Raw genomic sequence first — 19846 nt, 5'->3', positions numbered from 1 at the left:
CTTGTAATATTCAATCAAACATCAGAATCAAAATTGCAAATAAAGACACTAGAGAAAATAAGTCAAAACTATAATTTACCATTTTAAGCTTTTAATTTTTTTCTTCTATTTCAATTAATTTAAATTGCTAATGTTAATTGAATCTTTTTTAGCAATACTAAAATATATGACAAGAAAATTCATAATTTTCAAAAGAGAATGATCCAATATAACAAAATTAATTCTCAGGAAATCTCAAAAAAATTAAATATTCAAGCAAGGAAAATTTAATAACTTCATGTTACTTCCCAGGCATGTCATCCCTAAGTGATGTGTTCTGAATTTAAATTTATTCTTAAAAATTAATAGCTTTAATATTGAAATTTTAAAAAACAAGAAAAAATCTATTGTTTAAAGTTTTAAATTAAAAGACTTTTTTATACAAAGCAAAAAAAAATTGGAAAAGCTCTAATAACTCATTTTTTTAATACTTTATTAGCTTTGTATATATTTATGAATCTTTCAGCACATGATTTCACAATAGCATACAGACAACCCTAAAAGTGAGACTTTTTTTTTTTTTTTTAGGCTTCCAGTAAAAAAAAAAAACAACAGTGTTGTTTACAATATCAGAAAACAGATCTGGCTGCAGTGCAACTTTTTGAGACAGTGATACATCCTGGCCTTAGTAAAGGTGTTTATTGGTAGTTTTTTTAATCACAAAACCAATTACAGTCCATAGGCTACATTTAGATGCAATTGTATCAACCTCCGTTAAAAGTTTGGACAAATGCCATGCTACTCTGGGAACTGTTGCTCTGTCAATTCGCAAAAAAATAAAACCATTCACTCATTTTTTATTAGTATTGAATTATGATTGACCTTCACACAAATTTTCCCCAAAGATCTTTAATTAAAAAATCAAACCACTAAAAGAACTTCTTAACATTTAATTAATTAATGCATTTACTGCACAGCAGCACAAAAATAAATTACTTGAAAGAGATGTGACTCATCTGTATGTTATCAGCAGGTGAGTTAGCAGTATTTTGTAAAATCTATGACCCTTTAAAAGAATATTTAAGAAAATTCTGTAAAAATGCAAACTACCCTGGTAGCTAACAATTTGCCAGCTGCTTGCAGTTTATTTTGATTCTTTAAGAAAAAAGAGTAGCTGATTCAAATCATCCATTCTGTCAGATGGTTCATTGTCATATCCTTAATTTATGGATCTCACATGCACATAGACTCTATGTATAGAAAATATTCTGAGTACAATTAATGAAGGAAATTTATTAAAGAAAAGAAGCAAAAATCCACAGCTTCCTAAACAGATAAGCTGCTTATCTTGATATAGCGTAATAATCCTTTTCCTTGAATTTCAGATGTTCATGAAAGGTAATAGAAACTGTGAGGATTAACTCTAGAATAAAAATATTGATTCTGGAATGGCAAATATTAAAACCTTTCCTAGGAACAAATCTACTTCAGATATGTCATACCTTAGGCTATCTCCTCTCTCATCATAATTTTCACCAAGTTCAGCATTAGGCTAACCTGGTTAGTCCAGGCTATTTAAATGTATATCTAAAAAGAGTGGGAATTACCTCACTCCACATTCTTATATGGACCACCATACAGCAAACTCTTGTGAGCATAATTTCAAGTAATTCAAGAAATATGCTTAAAAGAATAGATAAAGACATTCTAAAATTCTGCCATAAATAGTGATGAGGTTCCTACGTGGTTTAATTCAACTCATTTTGGGACATTTAGTAACTGCTCTGGGAGAAAAGGGTGTACCTGACCTAAGGGACAGCAGTCTTATCTTCCAACACAAGCCACTCCAACTGAGGCAAACACTTCCCATAACATAAAACCTCTCTACAGGCAAGGATTTAATTCAGATTAGTAACAACATTGCCTTTGAGTTTCACAATATGTTCTCATCCCACTTTTGGTCATTTGCGCTGGAGCTCAAATCTACATTGGATATCTGCTAGCAGCATAATGCTGAACCCGCTACACTTCTTTCTCTCGGAATGCAAGACTTTCTTATTGCACACAAAAAGAAATATATTTAATACTTATTGATGCAACTGATACTCAAATTTAGATGTAGTCCATGATCATTTGAATGATGGTTGATGCTGTATGGAGTTGCTATAGGTACAATTGCTGCAGAACCCTCACTAATGCTTATGTTTTTTTTCAGCCCATTAAAGAAACAGACACTTTCCTTTTTTAGTGTATAACACTATTTATTTTGCTTATAATCTTTTATGCATTTTATTTTCTTACTCCAAACTGTACACAACAAAAGAAGAAACAATATTTCTTTGCACCTCTTTAGTTTTGGAAACTAGAACTGTCTAACACCGAAAGGAAGTGTTTCAAATTAAGAACCAGGTCCTTATCCCATACACTCACATTAAACAGCACTTCATTCCTAAGGAGCCATTGATTTTATTTAGATTATTCCACAGGATGCAGATCTGGATGCTGCTGGAACGTTAAGTGCCTGTTTAAAGACTGTCCTACACAGAGGAGCATGCAAATTGATTCAGACTCAACAAACAGAAGAGACACTGTTCTGAGCTAGAAACACAGTAATAGCCTTTAGTTCCATACCAGTGCAGCAGTGATAAAGCAAAACCTTATAATCGAATTATTTGAAGATTATTTATTTAAACAGATTAAAAATTATTTTTACTGTAGCTACTTGTGTGTAAAATTTAGCAATACTATTGTTCCTCAGTTACAAATTTTATTTTTATGCTTAAAGAGTTCATTCTCTGATGCATCAGTTGCTAATGAAATCCCTTGCTTTGTAGAATTCAGGTAAAGGAAAGATAAATGCTATCAGTTATCTAGAATGACAGAAAGAACAAAACAAAATGAACCCAAGTAAAACATAGGAAAAATAAGCAAGCAAACAAATTAAACCTAAAAAATCAGGAATAAAACTGAGGAAAACTTAAAAAGGAACCCCGTGGGACTTCTGTGATTATAGTATACAATCAAGGTACATGATTCCAGATTATTCAAATTACCTTTGACAAAAGGACAGTTAACTGTCTGTGAAATGCCAATCATTCTTATTTGGCATGAACCTACTGCTAAAAAAATAGACTTAATCCTAAAGGAAATCAGAGTAAAGTGCTCAAAAGTCACTACTCCAACAACGACACTTCCAGGAAAATAATCTCTGCATCAACCCACTAATACCAATCAGTTAATGAGTTATGCATTAATATGCAAATAACATGGGGGAGTTTAATTGGGGAAGCAAATAATCCATTATTTTCTACAGAGCCTTTGCAAAACTAAGGAGAGAAATACTGTAAGAGAAAGCCTTGCTGTGAAAAGGGAAAAAAATTAATATGCATTTCATGAAGACATTTAAATAACAAGTTCAGCAGGATATTACAGATATTACAGCAGAATAATGAAAGTCATATTTCTGAGTGATAAAATCTTTTAATAAATAAAGTCAGAATGGTGTTGGTGAAATAATGGTGCCACAGTGTATGATACTAATTGAACAACTACAGCTTGAGCTTGAACTCATAACTTCTTTCTATCCTGGCGGCTGGACGTCCTGTCTATCGAGGAACATGGGACTCTGACTGGTAAAAGGAGCATCTATATTGCACATAAAGGATACAGACCTGTATTAGCAAACTGCCTTTGTTCAGCATGAAACAGTCAGAAGCTAATGTCAGATTTGTCAAGCAAATAAACCCAGACTCTATGGAGACTCTAAGCAATGTGTTCCTCTTGTTTCAGAGAAAAGCTCCGAAGAATTCACCGTGACATATTCATAATCATGAGAAGGATAATTTGATACATTTTTTCATTAATCTTTCACACTCTTTGCACTGCTAACATTCTACCAATTTATTTTTCATTTGTGCTTTCTATCTTTTTATTGTGCTTGTATTTAGAGATCCAAGTAGGTGGAAATAGCAGCAATTAAATAATAAAACAGACATAATAGCATTAACAAAACATTTGTATGAACAGATATCACACTACTATGCCTCACAAGATTTAACATGAAATTCTATGATTATTTTATTTAGCTTAAAGGAAGATCTCTACAAAATATAATTACAGTATCTATAAAAATGTCTACAGAAATTAATACTAAGTGATTTCTTTTATTTTTGTACCTATCTCCTAATATTAAATAAAAACTTTGCATTATAATAGCTCGAAACCCTACGGTATTATTCTACATAAAATTTTACAGATCTTCCAAATAATTGTAGTTTCTCATGCACAAAATTCAATATGATGCTTAAATAAGGAATGTGACACATCGGGTAAAAACAGTAATACATAAAGCCCTTTATCCCTCTGTTCCATCTCTGTTAACAGGATATGCTGCTAAAGCTAGTGACTCCCACAGCATTCCCAAAGTCTAGTGCTGGCCTACCATAGGAAGGAACTCAAGCAACAGAGGATAAAAGGTAACTCTTCTACCAGCAAAGCTCTGACATAATTATCTTATCAACTCCACAGACAATACTTAGATACAGGTACTTTGAGGTATCTGTACTCCCTGCAAAAACCACTGCTCATGTCATTCCTCCCACATTCATTGGCTCCAATACCCAAAGGTGAGAGAAGAGAAACAGTGGTGCAGTCATGCATATGCCTTATTATCTCATTGCTGCTTCTTAGATGAATATTGCTAATATTTACTCACAAAAGAAGCACTAAAATACACTTCGTGTTAACAGTGTAAAATGAAATACCAATCCATGGGAGCAAATGCATAAAGATGTGTGTATGCACACAGCACTGTTTCTTTGTAAAGAACATCTTAAAGAAGAAATAAAAGCTACTTACACCAGAATAGAAAGGCTCACCAGACACACAGATCACATCCTGCTCCTGGATCATCAAAATATCTTTGGCTAAGTGCAGTCGCACTTTGAAAGGCTCCTGGTTACCATCCTGCAGCAAACAAACCCCTGTCTTTGTCTTCAAAGGAGGGAATAAAGAAAAAAAAAGTTGTTTTCAGTTAGCACTAAGAATTGTTAGAAGTGATATTTTGAATAAGAATACTTGATAGATAGGTACAGTCACCATAAACATGTGAACAAATACTCAGGACTATTTTCAATGATCATTGTATTTAGCGTGTTTAGACTACAAGAGAACAAATGTTACAGTAGTAAATATTAAAGGCAGATTTTGCAATAATAAGATGCTTCTTCAACCATGATGATTTTGTGAAACTCTTTCCAAATTGCTTCAAACTATCTGTGCTCTTATTTTCCATCTTTTCATTAAATGATGAAACACCCCACTTGGACACAAAATAAAAGCTGATCCTCCACATATTACACGATTTTTGACACAGAAACACATACAATGACACCTCCAAAAGAGCCAGATGTGAGTATCAACAGCTTCATGAACCCAGTTGTGGGCTATTGTCTGTGAATAAAATATTGATTTAACTTTTTTATGGTCCTTTTCAACTGAAGATGCTGAACTAAGAATAAGAGAAAATAAATCAAAGGCTAAAACTCCCTGTAGTAACTTAGTTCTGCCTCCGTTTCTGTATATTACACTTATGGCTAAAGATCAGGAATTCTGTAGGATTCCTCAATATATAACAAATGATTTTCCAACAATCAACAGTGCCTTTGCAGTAGCGCCTACTTGTACTATTTTTTGGGGCATTATACATGAGAGGGTGAGCACTGAAAAAGTTGGCACGTGAAAGTACCATCAGTATTTAATTTCTCCTGGAGGTTATGTTGAAAATAGTACTCTTTGTAACACTTCATCAATGGACAAAATTCCTACTGGTAGAGCATTTTTTTGATATGAGAAATCTGCTTACAAACAATCTAAAACCTTTGCCTTACAAGTAATTTATCAGCATAAGCATTTGCATAGATACATATATATAGATAGATACAGATATAGATATATAGATATATAAATAAATAAACATACGTATCTCAGATAAAAATTCACATGTAAAAAGTACTGAAAACCTTTGACACATCAGTGCCAATAATAAAACCTTCACTATCTTCACAGAGGTCAGATTTCAATCCAACAGCTGTAAAAAGTTGGCTTAAGAGGAGATCAAGGAAAGAAAAGTATTTCTCTGAACTTTAAGTGCCGAGGTTGACCTGGATGAATCTGAGGGCTCTTTCTCAGACAAGAGTTTAAAAGAGGATTTGGAAGATGTCTCCTTAATGTGCTCTTACATCCACAGCATGGAGAGAACAAACACAAATATGGAACTGACAGTAGGCCACTGGCAAAAGAGAAGTTTAAATCTCTCTCACAAGGTTTTAAAAGAGGTGGAAAGGTCAAGGACAATCTTTAAATAGCTCTAAATAATGTTCTCCACTGACAAACTGTTCTGTCACTTCTGTTCCATACTCAACACTCAAACTTTGGAAATTGTTTTTCCTTGGATGCCAGGAACAAATGTGTATAACTCAGCCATGACTTTGAAAGTGGCTTTAACATTTTTTTATTCTTTTTAATCTAGGTAAGAAGAAGAAAAAAATTAGGAGCTCCATGCATTGAACTCACATTGAGGTCAGTCGAACCTCTGGTCAACATTCATCCTTACACTATTTTTCTAATATTAAAGGTGTCTTTTTTTGAGGGTTTTTTTGGTTTTTTTTTTTTGTTTTGTTGTTGTTGTTTTTGTTGGTTTTTTAGAGTTTTTTTGTGAACAGGATAAGACAGAAACTGATTAATGTACACAGAAAAAATAAATAAATGGATCCCAGGAGTTAGGTTTTCAGTAGCACTGAAAAATTCTCTCATATCATACATAAAATGTTACAATATTAAAATAAAGAGTGATCATGTCCTTGGAACTTCTCCTTTACACACTAAGACGCCTCCTCTCTCCTTGAAGTTGTGAAGAAAGCAGTAAGTGACAATGGAAGTTGAACAATGTGGATTGTAAATAATTATGGTCAAACAAAGGGGTCAAACACTTAGAAAATGCCTGTTTTCTGCATCTAAGTTTGCAATACGCCTTTCCTCCTCCCTGGATAGCTGGCAATAGAACAAATTCTGCCTCTCATACACTGGGTATAGTAACTCTGCCTTACTTGATTGCACGTTTCTGATTTGGTCAATAACCTTATAAAATCTCTAGAGTCTTTCTGCAAAAGCTGAGGGGCTACTTCGTAGGAATTAGAGGCAACCACAGCAGGCACAATTAGACATCATAATAAAATTAAAATTCAAGTCAGTTTCTAAATGCATATGAGCTGAGCTTATTCAGCCTGAACAAGCAAATCAAGCTTGGGAACAGCAAAATATTTTGGCCCTTGGAAAGATTGATCACACACACTCAGAGACCTTATTTACATCAGACATTCTAAAATGTAATGAACCACTTTACTGTTGTTGGGTTTTATGAAAGCTAGTTTACAATACAGTTCAAAATTAAATCTTCAATTATACTAGCACCTTCCCTCTCCAACCTGACAGCTGCATTAACCATGTTAAAGAGAAGCATGTAGCTGAGTTTCATTAGGTAACTTCAAAAGAAGACCTTGAGAACAAAGACTGGAATTAAATTGTTTCATTTTTCTCTGTTAAAACCTCTTTCTTGCTGCTCTCACCCACACCCTTCAAAGTATTCCACAAGCTGAGTAAAATAAAAATGTGAGCTCCTGTTCCAGAGCTGGAAATTAGGGACGACAACCTTTATATGTACTTCCATGTAAACTGCTGCGCACATCAACATTTTTATTCACGTGGCCAAAATTATTGTGCAAAATTATTGGGATCAGCTGTACAGCCTATAGCCCTGCCCTCTCTAACATTTGAAGAGCTTAGATGGTGTGCACATGTGTGTATATGTGTGCATGAGGTGTGGGAGTGCAGAGCTACGGCTGATATTGCCTTTTGTTCCTGACACCAACTTTTAAGAGATTCCGTGTGAGGCTGTGCTAAAACTCTTCCCTCCAAGCCTTTCCCATGTCACTGGCAGAGGGCTGAGCCCTACTCCTGTCTTACAGCAGTAGGAAACAAACAGCACATTGGCTGAGCTGCTGGGCCATGCAAGGCATCCCCTTGTGCTCAGACATGTGGCACACTGCATCACCTCACAGCAAACATGCAGAGAGAAGAAGAGTTCAGCTGACAACAGCTTGCTAAGCCAATAAACCTTGACTGAGCCCAAATCACCAAGAATATCACCTTATTTATAGAGTTGGGCTCCTGTGCTGCAAAGATGGGAAGAAAACTGAGTGTTTGAAGTTGCACATTTTTATGAAGCAGAGGTGGTACGTTAAGGAATGCATATGGAAGCATTGGAAAGAGGTGAAAGGGTTTCCACATGAGAGAAGAGTCTGTGGCTTCAAGCAAAAGCAGTGATGAAGGAAGGTAGTGGTACCTAAGTAACAGAGGCAGTGAATGTTGCACCCACACAAGGCTGCCTCTGTAATCTCATTCCACACAGTTTTAAGCTGAGTTAGATAAGAACACTGATGAGATAAGAGCTGATGTCCTGGGAAGTGCTTACAGTTCCTGAACTAATATAATTATCAGAGGGGCTGAAAACTGATCTCCCTTTGCTTCATCACACCAGTCTGTGGTGGACTTTCTGCTTCAGGTCACTACCAGAGGACAGTAGAGGTGGGCAGAGCCTTTAAGGCAGACAGCTTTTCCAGAGAATATGGTGACAACTATTCCAGAGAATCACACTCCGATCATTACTGGCAACAAGGCAATGAAAAAAGGCCACTTTAAAATTATACCCTGACTTACAGCACATTGCCCAAAGGGGCTGTATAAAAGATCTGACCTAAAGATTCCTTCCCTAAAAGGAATTTAGAAATTCTTACATACCAAAACAAACTTTCCACATTTTTTAAATGGCCTTCACAACTATTTAAGAATTAATTTCAGGGAAAACACTCATGAAAACTACAGCTCCTACATTTATACTAGCAGCAGGGTACCTAGAAAACGGATACCAAAATAAATACTGCAAAAGAAACAGCATTAAAGTTACCTGTTGATTTAGAAATAAATTTCCTGCAGGACTCCTAAAATAAATATATTTTTTAAATTTACCTGGCCTGTACTAGTCTGCTTTCAGATTTTCTGCTGATTTTTTTTTTTTTTCATTTTATGTCTTTGGTTTTTTTCTTGTCATTTATGACAAGGAAAAAAAACTAAAACATTTCCTATGTAGTGTTCTCAAAGAGAGTCCTTCAGTCTTTTAGGCAGTTTTCAAGACATCTTCTCCTTTCTGCTACTTTATCTATGTATTTGGCCCTACAATAAAACAAGTTATTTAGCTTTGCTTCTCATAGTTTCATATCAGCAGGAAGACTTTAACAAATATCTCAGAATAGTTTAGTCCACAAACAAGTGGAAGCAAGAGAGAAGGGGGAAAAAAAAATCAACTCAACACATCTTCTATGCAAGGTGACCTGGATTTTTAGTTTCTACTTTGACTGTTATGTCCTAAAAGAAAGTAAGCCTCTGCAATTTGGTTTTAAGCCTTGAAATTTATTTCTACTATCAAGAACATGATAGCAGTAAGGAGAATGGGTTACAAAACTGCCTTAAATGTGTACCCAGCTCCTTCAGATTAGTATCTACCCTTTTGGATGCTTATTTGAACTGAGGCTGACCTCTGAATATTTGGAGATATGCCTGTCACTGCATCATAATCGTAAGTATAATAATAAAAAAGAAAATTGAATCAGAGGTTTAAGGAGGTAATGGCATTGGATTTAAGGAGGTAATAGCAATGGATTCAAGAGGCAGGAGTATGTGTCAGAACCATATATGGGATGTTTTTTAAACAGTCCAGCTACACATTCTGTGGAGGTATTGCTAGCTTAAGTGAAAAGCCCTTATATTGTCAAAAACTGGAATGCAGCCCAGACACACAGGGATGTGTTCAGCTTGTCATTCAGAGCCTCTTCAATCAGATACCAAGATTTTCCAATCCAAGGGACAGCAAGTCCATTCCTGCATATGAATTGTACACTCCAGTCTGAAAGAACTGCAGAAAAATTCCGAATTTGGACTTGAACTTATTTTAATTTGATTTATCAGGTATTTTCCAGGTAAGTATTTGCTTTAGTATTCTTTCTAAGTGATATTATTGAAAGAATTAATTCTTAGAAAGTCCTTCTTTCAAAGTGTCTGAAATATAAAATGTAAATTCGACATTTGGAAAAAAATATATATTGACATAAATATGTATATATGATCTTCTTACTAAGCTAAGGTACTTTTTCAGAGAGAAAATTTTATTTTTCTGACACTATAAAATGCCATTTTGATGTCTGAGTTGCCAATGAGCTTACTGTGACTATGGAGTTGAACCCAAGAGGTAAGGTAATGTAAAACTGAAGCCTTTTGTGAGAACATGGATGCTTCTTCAAATTTACTTCACCTATTGCATTCTAACAGATATTGTAAATTATGAGTCATTTTCCATCATGTGATTTTGAGGTTAAATCATGAGTTGAAACTTCATTTTTGAAAAATCCCAGAAACCCACTGTATTGCTATTTAACAGGATTTATAAACAAAGGAAAACAGCAGCTTAGTCTGATATGTGTGAATCAGAAAATGGCATAAAGGTGACTAGAAATTGACCATAAAAGTATATAATGATATTTAGGGAAGAAGTTCACAAGAAAGTTAAATACGGCTTAAAATTTAAAACACATTTTGTTGCAGGAAAGCCCCACCCCAACTAGATGGATGTTGAAATAGAGGTCACTACACCTTTGAATAACAGAACATATCAAATTATAAAGCTTGTGAAGTCTACAAGAACATTTATAGAATTCATAAAGCACAGGACAAACAGTTTACCAATTCAAATGAATCCTTCAAAGAAACAATGGGCACTACTGTGAAAACAAATGAATAGAGTGTAAGCAGGGAAATGAATGGGGTATTTATTGACTTAAATAAGTTTGATGCTATACTGGGGGGGGGGGGGAGGAGGGGAAGGAAAGCCAAGATATTAGAAGTAAAGAATGAGATTTCAAAAAATTAGAAAGCTGCTAATTAAGCTTGTTCATAAAGTAGATGGAAAATATGAACTTAAAAAAAAAAATCACAGGGAAAGATGTTCTAATGCATTATAATCATCCCAAGTCTTCAATTTCAACAGAAGGATACTTTCACTGCAGAGGACAGTATCATGTCAGAGACTGAGGTTATCTTCCAAGAGATAGTTTTCAGAATATAGAATAAGGTCAAGTGAGTACAGGAGAGCATTTTAAGAACCTAGTGACTCTGTGATTTATGCTCTTGTAAAGTTCAAAAAGCTTGGGATAAAGGGTAAAAGAGGAGCTGCATAGTCTTATGGTTTAGAAAGAACAACCAAAATTGTTGTTAAATAGAACAACCAAAAAAATCCATGTATTTGCTGATCAGTGAGGGAAAAGAGCATGGAATACTGAATAATGAAACATGAAATAGTGAAAAAATTCCACAAGTAGCAAGCAGAGAAGCCACACACAAAAAACAAAAAATCACCTCTTCAGATAGCAGGTAGTTTCCCTTTAAAAATGTGGTTTTGTGTTTAAGATGTCCTCTTTTTGTAGTACCATTTGAATTGTCTAGCATGGAAGTTATTTTCCTGCAGACTAAAACTATTTTAAGATGCCTTGAAAGGCAGCACAGCCTGCAGATAAGATGCTTGGGGGAGAAAATAATCATTAGGATACTAGAAATCCCTTTGAGATTGGAAACAAACTCTACCTGTCTACATATCTGTGTTTAACTTCTCATTACAATTATAACCCTGACTGCTCCAATCAGATCTGCTGCAGGAACTTGGGCACAAAGTGCATATGCAGGTACCTATAAAGAGACAAGACCATTTCAGTGTCAAATCTCAAACCAAATCTCACTAGTAGACACTAAAAGAAATTAGGGATGCATGAAAGCATCAGCACTATGAAAGAACTAAATTTCCCTCAGAGACCTCCAGTGCACTAGAGCAGCAGTTAATTAGAATGAAAAGTTCATTTGAGGAAAAAAATTGAGTATGTCATGGACACCACGAAAAACATGCTTTCGCTTCAGTGCATCTATGTGGAAAATCTTGGGTTTACGCTACTTGAAACTCAGCTCAAACCATTTACTGCCATTACTAAGGATGGAAGCAACAACAAGAATCTGAGCTGCATTCACCAGATTTGTGCACCATTTGGGAGAGCAATCTCAGCTCTTCTGCAGTGTAGTGGCTACAGCACCAGGATATGCAGGTGAAAGCAAACAAAAAGGGGAAGAGAAACATCAGACAGCCAAGATGCTTCACAAAAATTTTTACTGCCATTATCAAAAACTTCTTAGTAACTCTTCTTTGCAGTCTCCAGATTATGGAGTTTTTTTTGGATGGGTGGAATCAAGCTCTCCTTCCCTTGTCTACCATGGAAGGTTTGTAAATCAGCAGATTTTTAAAGAGCTAAATTTGATATCCATGCCCCCATTAGAAACTAGATACAGAATGAAACAGATCTGTCAGTGTAATTGCACTGTCAAGGCTAAGACAGGACTCTTATGCCAAAAAGTTGTCTTTCTGTGGCTGCTCTTGTCATTATGTCTGCTGGACACAGAGTGAAGTTAATAGTCTTCAGAGTTTAAATAGTCTACAGAGTTTAAAGAATAACAACATAAAAAAACATGAAAATAATACTAATCTTCCTCCTTACCTGAATAAGTGCATTAAAAAAGAAATAATAATGATAAAAAACCAAAACCAAAATGCCCTAATAACATGCTCTATCTCTTGGGCAGCCATGAAGCACTTAGGAAGTGGGAATACATGATCATTGCAGGCTCCTTCCAACTGAAAACACTCTATTTGAAAAGCCAAACCTCAAGATTAATAAGAATGTTTTCTTCCAAATAATCTGGGACATACTGCTATAGAATTTACACCATGCATGCATAGTCTGAGGTATTAAAGCTTGATATATAACGTCCTGGAAAAACATCACAGTATTCTTTCCCAAAGGCAGGGCTCATTTAAATATTACTTTTTTACCCTACTACTTGTTCCAGAATGCTGTCGTGATTTAGTGTTCTTTAGTCTGCTTATTTTCTCTTCTCCCCTAATTTATTCCAACTGATTTTCAAGTCACAATTGGTAATATCTACAGTTAGCTCTTGATTTTAGTACTGTTCCAATCCCTTCACTTCTATTTTTTCATGGGATCATGGTCGCACCTAAAGTCCTAGTCAGTTTTCTTGTTTACAGTCCTACCGTCCTAAATGGTGTTTGTGATTTTCAGTGTACAGGTAATTGTCACGATTTTTAAATTATAATAATGCATTAAAATCATTACATAATTTGCTGTAAATGGTCCTCACTGTGTCTTAATTGCTGAAGTTGTTAAAATCATATTAAAACAATTGTACATAGACAATCACTGAGTAAATAAGATGCCCTGGCTAATGTCTACAAATACATTTTATTTGCTTTCTTTAAGGAAAATTATTATAAACACAGAAAGTGTTTTCCTCATCTCTAGTAGAGAGCAACTGAAGTACTTTGCATTGACATTATGAAACCAATTCTAGGCAAAAATTACTCTCTTACATCACTAAATCTGAATGGAATTGTTTTTCATTTTGGTCATCTTCATAGCTTCCCTTCCCCCCACTCACTTTTCTCCCATACTTTTACATTTCCCCCTTGATTCTGCTGAGCAGCACCAGGCAGATTCCTGGCTCCACTGACATTTTTCTTCATGTACAGGCTTTCAGACATAAACAATTTCAAGAAGAGCAAAGCTCACACAAAATGTAGCTGCCTCCACCTACATTGTGCCTAAAGAGGTAAATGGAAACAGAGGTGAGGTCTAGAGGTGAATACACTTGCGCAAATTCTTTCATCTTCTACTACAAAGTCCATCTGCCACCATGAAATGATCAGCTGAATAACTTATATTTGACTATATAACTCCTAAAACTTCAGGGGAAGAAAAGAAAAGGGGGAAAAGAAAAGTATCTTGTATATAAAAAGGATTAAAAGTTCATTGATTTTCATTCTACTATTTGAAAAAAAATCTGATCCTACCTCTTCACAGGCGGTCCTGAAATCCATGTGCTATGACACAGCAAGTGATATTTGTCTAAAATGGAGAGAAAGACTTCATTAGAATGAAAAAAGATATAGGAAAACATAAAAGTTATCTGTTTGAGATGAGCCACTGCACTTCTCTTTGGCTAGGTCCAGTTATAGCAACTGCTTAAAAGAAGAAATGATCAAAGTTGCAACAGGATTAGGAAGATGTTAGAAGTTGTTTCTGTTCTTATAAAGTACACAACCTGGTTTCATTGAATATAATCAAAGGAATGATTGTGTTCCCAACACCTCCTCCCTCTCACAGGACATTCAAACATACTTTTCTTATTGCAAGTGTAAACGTCTTTCCTTTTAGGTTTTCCAATTTTTATTTCTTAAGTAGGAGTATACTCAAAAGTAACAAAAATAGAGACAATTAAGTATTGCTCTTCAGAACACACCCTCTTTTAAAAAAAGACCTTTTTTTTCTTTTCTCCCCTAATTAAAAACCATCACTCACAGTAGCTTTTGTCTCATATTTTATTAATGTACCTAATCTCTCCACAGAAGCCGCTGTCATTTAACAGTGTGCTTACTTTCCAGAAATATTTATGAGTTGAAAAACAAATGTTAGAAAAGTCAAGAATACATGTGAGTGTTGGCAAAATGTCACACCAAATCCTGCGATTATTACTTTGCCTGGCCTTTACTTAAAGTGTATCCATAGCCATGCACACCTATTCATTCATTTATTTATGTGACAAAGCCACTGTAACAGAGTGTTAGCAGAGGCTACCAACAGTGTCCTGGGTCTGCAATAGAAACACCCATGCATCAGTCAGTAACCTTTTCAGGATACACAAAACAGTACTGGGCAAAACAGCACTTTCATTCAATGCCTGGAAAAAAAAAACCCGTAATAAAATTCTCTCCACCAGGTATTTTATTGCTGTTTTGCATTAATAATGTGCTTGCCATTACTTGTATAGGTATAGTACTCAAAGTTCCAACACAAAATTTGCACCCATAGCCTAACTTTAAAATAAAATTCAAAGTTCCTCACATAGTACAAAAATTTAAACCCTAATAGTTACAATTAAACCTCTTAATAATAATAAAATATTTTCATTAAGTCTCTTGATTTATTTTGCCGGCCTGAATGCAGTTTTATTGAACAGCACAAATATGAGGTTAATGTTCTCTATTTATTGAGCTCTGCCTGGTTCACAGCCTGTTCCCCAGACTAATTTCTAGCAGAGATAGCCTAGATTGGCTAGGTTACAATTCAGAAATTTGAAAATGACCCATCATCATTCCTTCCTTATCAGCTTTACACAAGCAGCAAGATCCAATAATGAACTGTATCTGTAATTCTGCTATCAAAAACGCTCATAAAATCAAGGTCACTATTACTGTTTCAAACATTTTCTCTCTGGTGGGTCAGTCATTGTGTTACAAAGTTTGTTTCCTTGTAATCTTTATGAACTCCTTTTTCAGCTGAATAAGCTTAAGTCAAAAAGAGATTTTACTCACCTTAGCCAAATATTCTGAAGACTTCTTAGCCTTCTGGAACTAGAAGAGCATCTTTGAAACATAAACTGAAGTAATGCACAGTGCTCTCCTTTCTTGGGCCCTGGTCATGGCAGGTCACTAATTCCTACTGCAGTCAAAAGTTTATTCTCTTGTGTTATGTTCTGCCTTATTAATAAAAGTTCTTCAAAGTTGGGTTTGGGCAACTTTGGTTCCACAGTCAATGAAAATTCCATTTTCCTTCTCTTTTAGCTACTCTTTGATCTAAACCTTGTCTAACCCTGTTCATTTCTATAACTCAGTATGACTACTTTTATTCTTGTTTTTTAGGTTGAATGCATTTATTTGCTTAATTCAGAAATATTCATATTATCACAGAGAAAAAAAGAATTCTTATTAATATTGTCAAAAATGTAAAGCTGGAGCTATATAGTTCTTAACACAAAATAAAATTCCTTGCAGAGAGTTTATGTGTTTCTCAGGCAGGCAACATCTCAGTAACTAATCTTTGCAATACAGCTGCCACTGCTTCTGCTCCTCTCTATTTCCTACTGATTCTCATCTGCAGCTGCACAGAGAATGTCAGCCCATTATCAATGTTCTTTTTCCAACTATCAGCAATTTTATAACACTTGATGTTTTACAAACAGCACACAGAAGGTTTGATTACAAAGTGCAGTACCTCATAAATAATCTCAGAAATGTCATTGTTTCCAGCATTTATACCCCAAATAAACACTCTAGATAATTAAATTACAGGAATACATATCATGCATCATACAGAAATGTTATATCTTATGCTGGTAAAAGCCCCAGTGATTACTAATCATCTCTTCCTGTAACACACGAAAAAAGGCAGAAAATATAAACCTAAGTAATTGAAAAAAAAAAAAAAATTAAAATGATAAACTGTGAAACCCATTGCTTACAGAGATCCGTGATAAGCTTCTGGCTAATCCCTGCAACCCCATCTCCAAATCGCAGCCACTTTCACCTGAGCAACTTTCTAGCTCTCATAGGAGTTCCCTTCAGTTCCCTTCAGCCTAGATAATTCTTTTTTTTTTTTTTTTTGCCCCTCCCCACCATTAGGTTGCTCTGGGACAAACTGTGCTTCAGAATGTGAGAAAGGAGCAGCCTGTGGCTTTGAATTGAGGAGGTGAGGAGGAGACAGCTCCAGGACAGAACCTGGTTTGCAGGCACAGAGGGAGGCATGAACAGCACGGATCACTCAAAGAGAAACAAAGGCTCCAAAAGCAGCGTGCCTCTCTCCAAAGGGGCTGGGAACAACTGCAATCAAAGACACATAAACAAGCAAGCTTTAAAAGTTACCTGCCCTCCTTTCCACTTGTCTTGCAATCTGCATCTCCCCCAAAACTGAGTTATCAGACCTATTTAGCTGACCTCTGCTGATGCATGTAAAAGGAACAGAGTGTGACAGACAGGCTGGGAAGAGACTTTGACACCTCCTTGGCAGAAAAAGCAGTTATTCAATACTGAAGAAACATTTACCAAGCAGTATTTTTATGGCATTTGTGTTCTAAAGGGAAATCAATGGCTAAAACATAACAGCAAAGATGAGGGCTATGGCAGCCCTCAGAGACAGAGCATCATTTAGGATAATGCACTGAGCACTTGAGCTATGCTCTGATCTTCTTATAATAAATCAGGTCATATTCCAGTGGTATAATAGATGTAATTTCACAAAGTACTTCAGTGATTGAATATTCCAGTATACAATAATGAAATAAGATAGCAAACAAAAAGAAAATTTCTTCTGTGCACAACATCAAGAAGAGATACTTTGGGAAGTGTAGGAAATACCACAAGCCAAATTAAATACTTCTGATAGTATGAAACAATTCATTCTCAAGGTCAAAGTAAGAATACAATACTGTATGCACAAATAACAAGTGTATGGAGAAATTATGCATTATCAAATGAAATTTTATTTAGCATCACTGCGTATCACTTGTATATGTCTTACTTGACAGAGAAAAATCACAAGAAATTCTTATTGTCTGAGAACTGTCTGAACTGCTAATGGAGAAAGAGACTAAAACCGTATTTCAAAGGCAGAAATCACAGATCAGCATCTACTTATGATAATAGTCTACTACTAATGTCTGCCTTTTGAAGTCCTTCTGCCTCTATTCTTATCAAAATGTTTTGGGATCTTCATTGTAAAAATGTCTGGAGAAAACCGTATCTGTAATTTTTGCATGAGTTAGGAAATTAAACATACGTACATTTGTCACTCTGCAAGGCCTTTTTTAGCAATAATTAAAACTAAACCCCAAACCTTCTCTATTATAAATAGGGAAAATAGATTTTGAAATTATCCTTGCATATTGCACAGCAAGTCCTTTGTGCTTTACAGGGAATAAAAATATTTCTGGAAAAAGAGAAACATTACTTCAAATCCAAATTCATTCCACTAGTTTGCCACAAGGTGTTTGGTACTGGAGAGTGGTAAGAGGCATGCAGACAACACAGTAAATCAAAGGAGCAGTTGAGTAACTGCAGATTAATAAACTCTCATTCAGTTATTGCTTTCCAGCACAGTTGAATTATATTTTGTTTGACCACTGAGTTACTTATGTTCAGTTAACATAACGATTTTTAGTAATTTACATATTGGACTCATTTGCTGAAAAATTTCTCATTGAGTTGGCAACAGACAGTCTCTAGTCTCAAGCATTTCCTCATACCTCCTCACAAAGTTCAAAACATGAAGGAGGATCTGCATATCCATTGCACAGAATTACAGTTTTAATAAATTAATGTAAGAAGAAGGATGCTCAGGAGGCTGGAGGACCCTAAGCTGTGTGTACCACAATCTACCTGACAGTGCAAGGACTGAGATGAACTTTGGAATCAGCAAACCTGTGCAGTTCTTTGGCAGGGAGGAAAATAATTACCTGACAAAGCTTTTTAACAAAACGTCCAGCTTTTAGCAAAGCTCATGCTTCAAAAGAATTGAAGTTGGCAATTAGTAACTAACATGTTTTTTAATGTTTCGTTCATTTTACCCTGGTTAAAACAAGGATGGTATTTATCTGCCAGTCATAATTTATTATTTTAGTGGCAAGCCTATTTAATATGCAAGCCAAATTAATGATTCACTCTATAAACAACAATTTTTCCACAGTCAGTGATCCAGAAGGCAGTATTAACTGAATCAGTTTTCTGGGGCTTCTGTTTGTTTATTCAGTGATGTTTGCATTAACAATTATCTAGTGTCCCCCAGAACAAACACCCACAAAATGGCCTAACAAGTTGCCCAGTCTGTTCTGGCTTGGCAAAAGAAAGCTATTGCAAATGGCAAAAAAAAACCAAAAAAACCCTCAGAACAACACAACACACAACCTTTCAGAAAGAAAAGAAGCATTAGAGGAGAATAATAATCTCAAAACAGTGATATTAAGTGGCAGTGGGCTGTCACTGCATGTCATTATGTGAAACGCACTATGGCAAACTGGAGCATGAAAGTTTGGCTCTGGGTCAAAGTCTCAAACGCTGTCAGGAAAAAAAAAATCTTTTGCCTGGTTTCTCACTTTTCCAATGTTACCCTTTGGTGACTCAGTGGATGTGTCTAAATACAATTATGTACATGATTTCGAAGAGGATAGTGCACATGTTAGAGCCCAGGCTTGTACTAAATGTCTCCTTATTCTTCACTGCTCTGGAGGTTGCATGAGCTGTGACATGATTTAGAAAATATCTCAGTTTTGCCAAAATAACAGTGCCTTTTGTCAGAAATAAAGTTCTTCTCTGACTATTTGGCACTGCAGTCTGGATTTTCCCTCCATTATCTCTCAACACAAAATTTTCATATAGAAGACATAATGGCACTCCTCTGCCAAGGCAATTGTTTCACTCTCAAATGTAAATTTCATGCTCCTGGAAATATGCCTCATGCCAATAATTCAGTGAGACTTCCCACATTATACTGCATATTTTGATTTCACTTAAGTTAAAAGAAATAAGCCAAAAACATTGTATCAGTGTCCTAAAGGAGATTAGAAAATAAACTAGAGGTTTTAAATACTTGAGAAGTATTTATTTGAGATTTTTAGATCCTTTATGAACACCTGACAAATATATTTATACCTGCATATATAAGCATGTGACATTTCCAGAGTTAATTGCAGTTCTTAATGAAAAAAATAATCATTCACAGTGATATTTTTAAAGTCTGTATATCCTGCTTAAGAAAAATTAAATAATAATATGCAATGAATAATGAAAATTGTAACCAGATTAAATGAAGAAAGG

General features: G+C 35.2%; 1 protein-coding gene across 7 annotated transcripts in view; it reads right to left on the bottom strand.

Moving 5' to 3' along the window:
- Positions 1-19846, bottom strand: part of SNTG1 (syntrophin gamma 1) — a 319691-nt gene that overhangs the window by 143946 nt on the left and 155899 nt on the right. For all 7 annotated transcript variants that reach the window (XR_013184136.1, XM_077185430.1, XM_077185439.1 and 4 more), the window contains exons 2-3: positions 14054-14108; positions 4837-4971 (exon numbers count right to left, since the gene is read on the bottom strand). Coding sequence is in view for 6 of the 7 variants with exons in the window: in XM_077185430.1 (XP_077041545.1) it covers positions 4837-4971; positions 14054-14080 (162 nt within the window). In the remaining variant the exon portion in view is untranslated. The remainder of the gene's footprint in view (positions 1-4836; positions 4972-14053; positions 14109-19846) is intronic.

This window comes from Agelaius phoeniceus, chromosome 1 (assembly GCF_051311805.1).
Source record: "Agelaius phoeniceus isolate bAgePho1 chromosome 1, bAgePho1.hap1, whole genome shotgun sequence".
NCBI classification, from domain to species: Eukaryota; Metazoa; Chordata; class Aves; order Passeriformes; family Icteridae; genus Agelaius; species Agelaius phoeniceus.
Note: the sequence above shows the minus strand (reverse complement) of the source record. Positions and strands in the feature narration are given on the sequence as shown.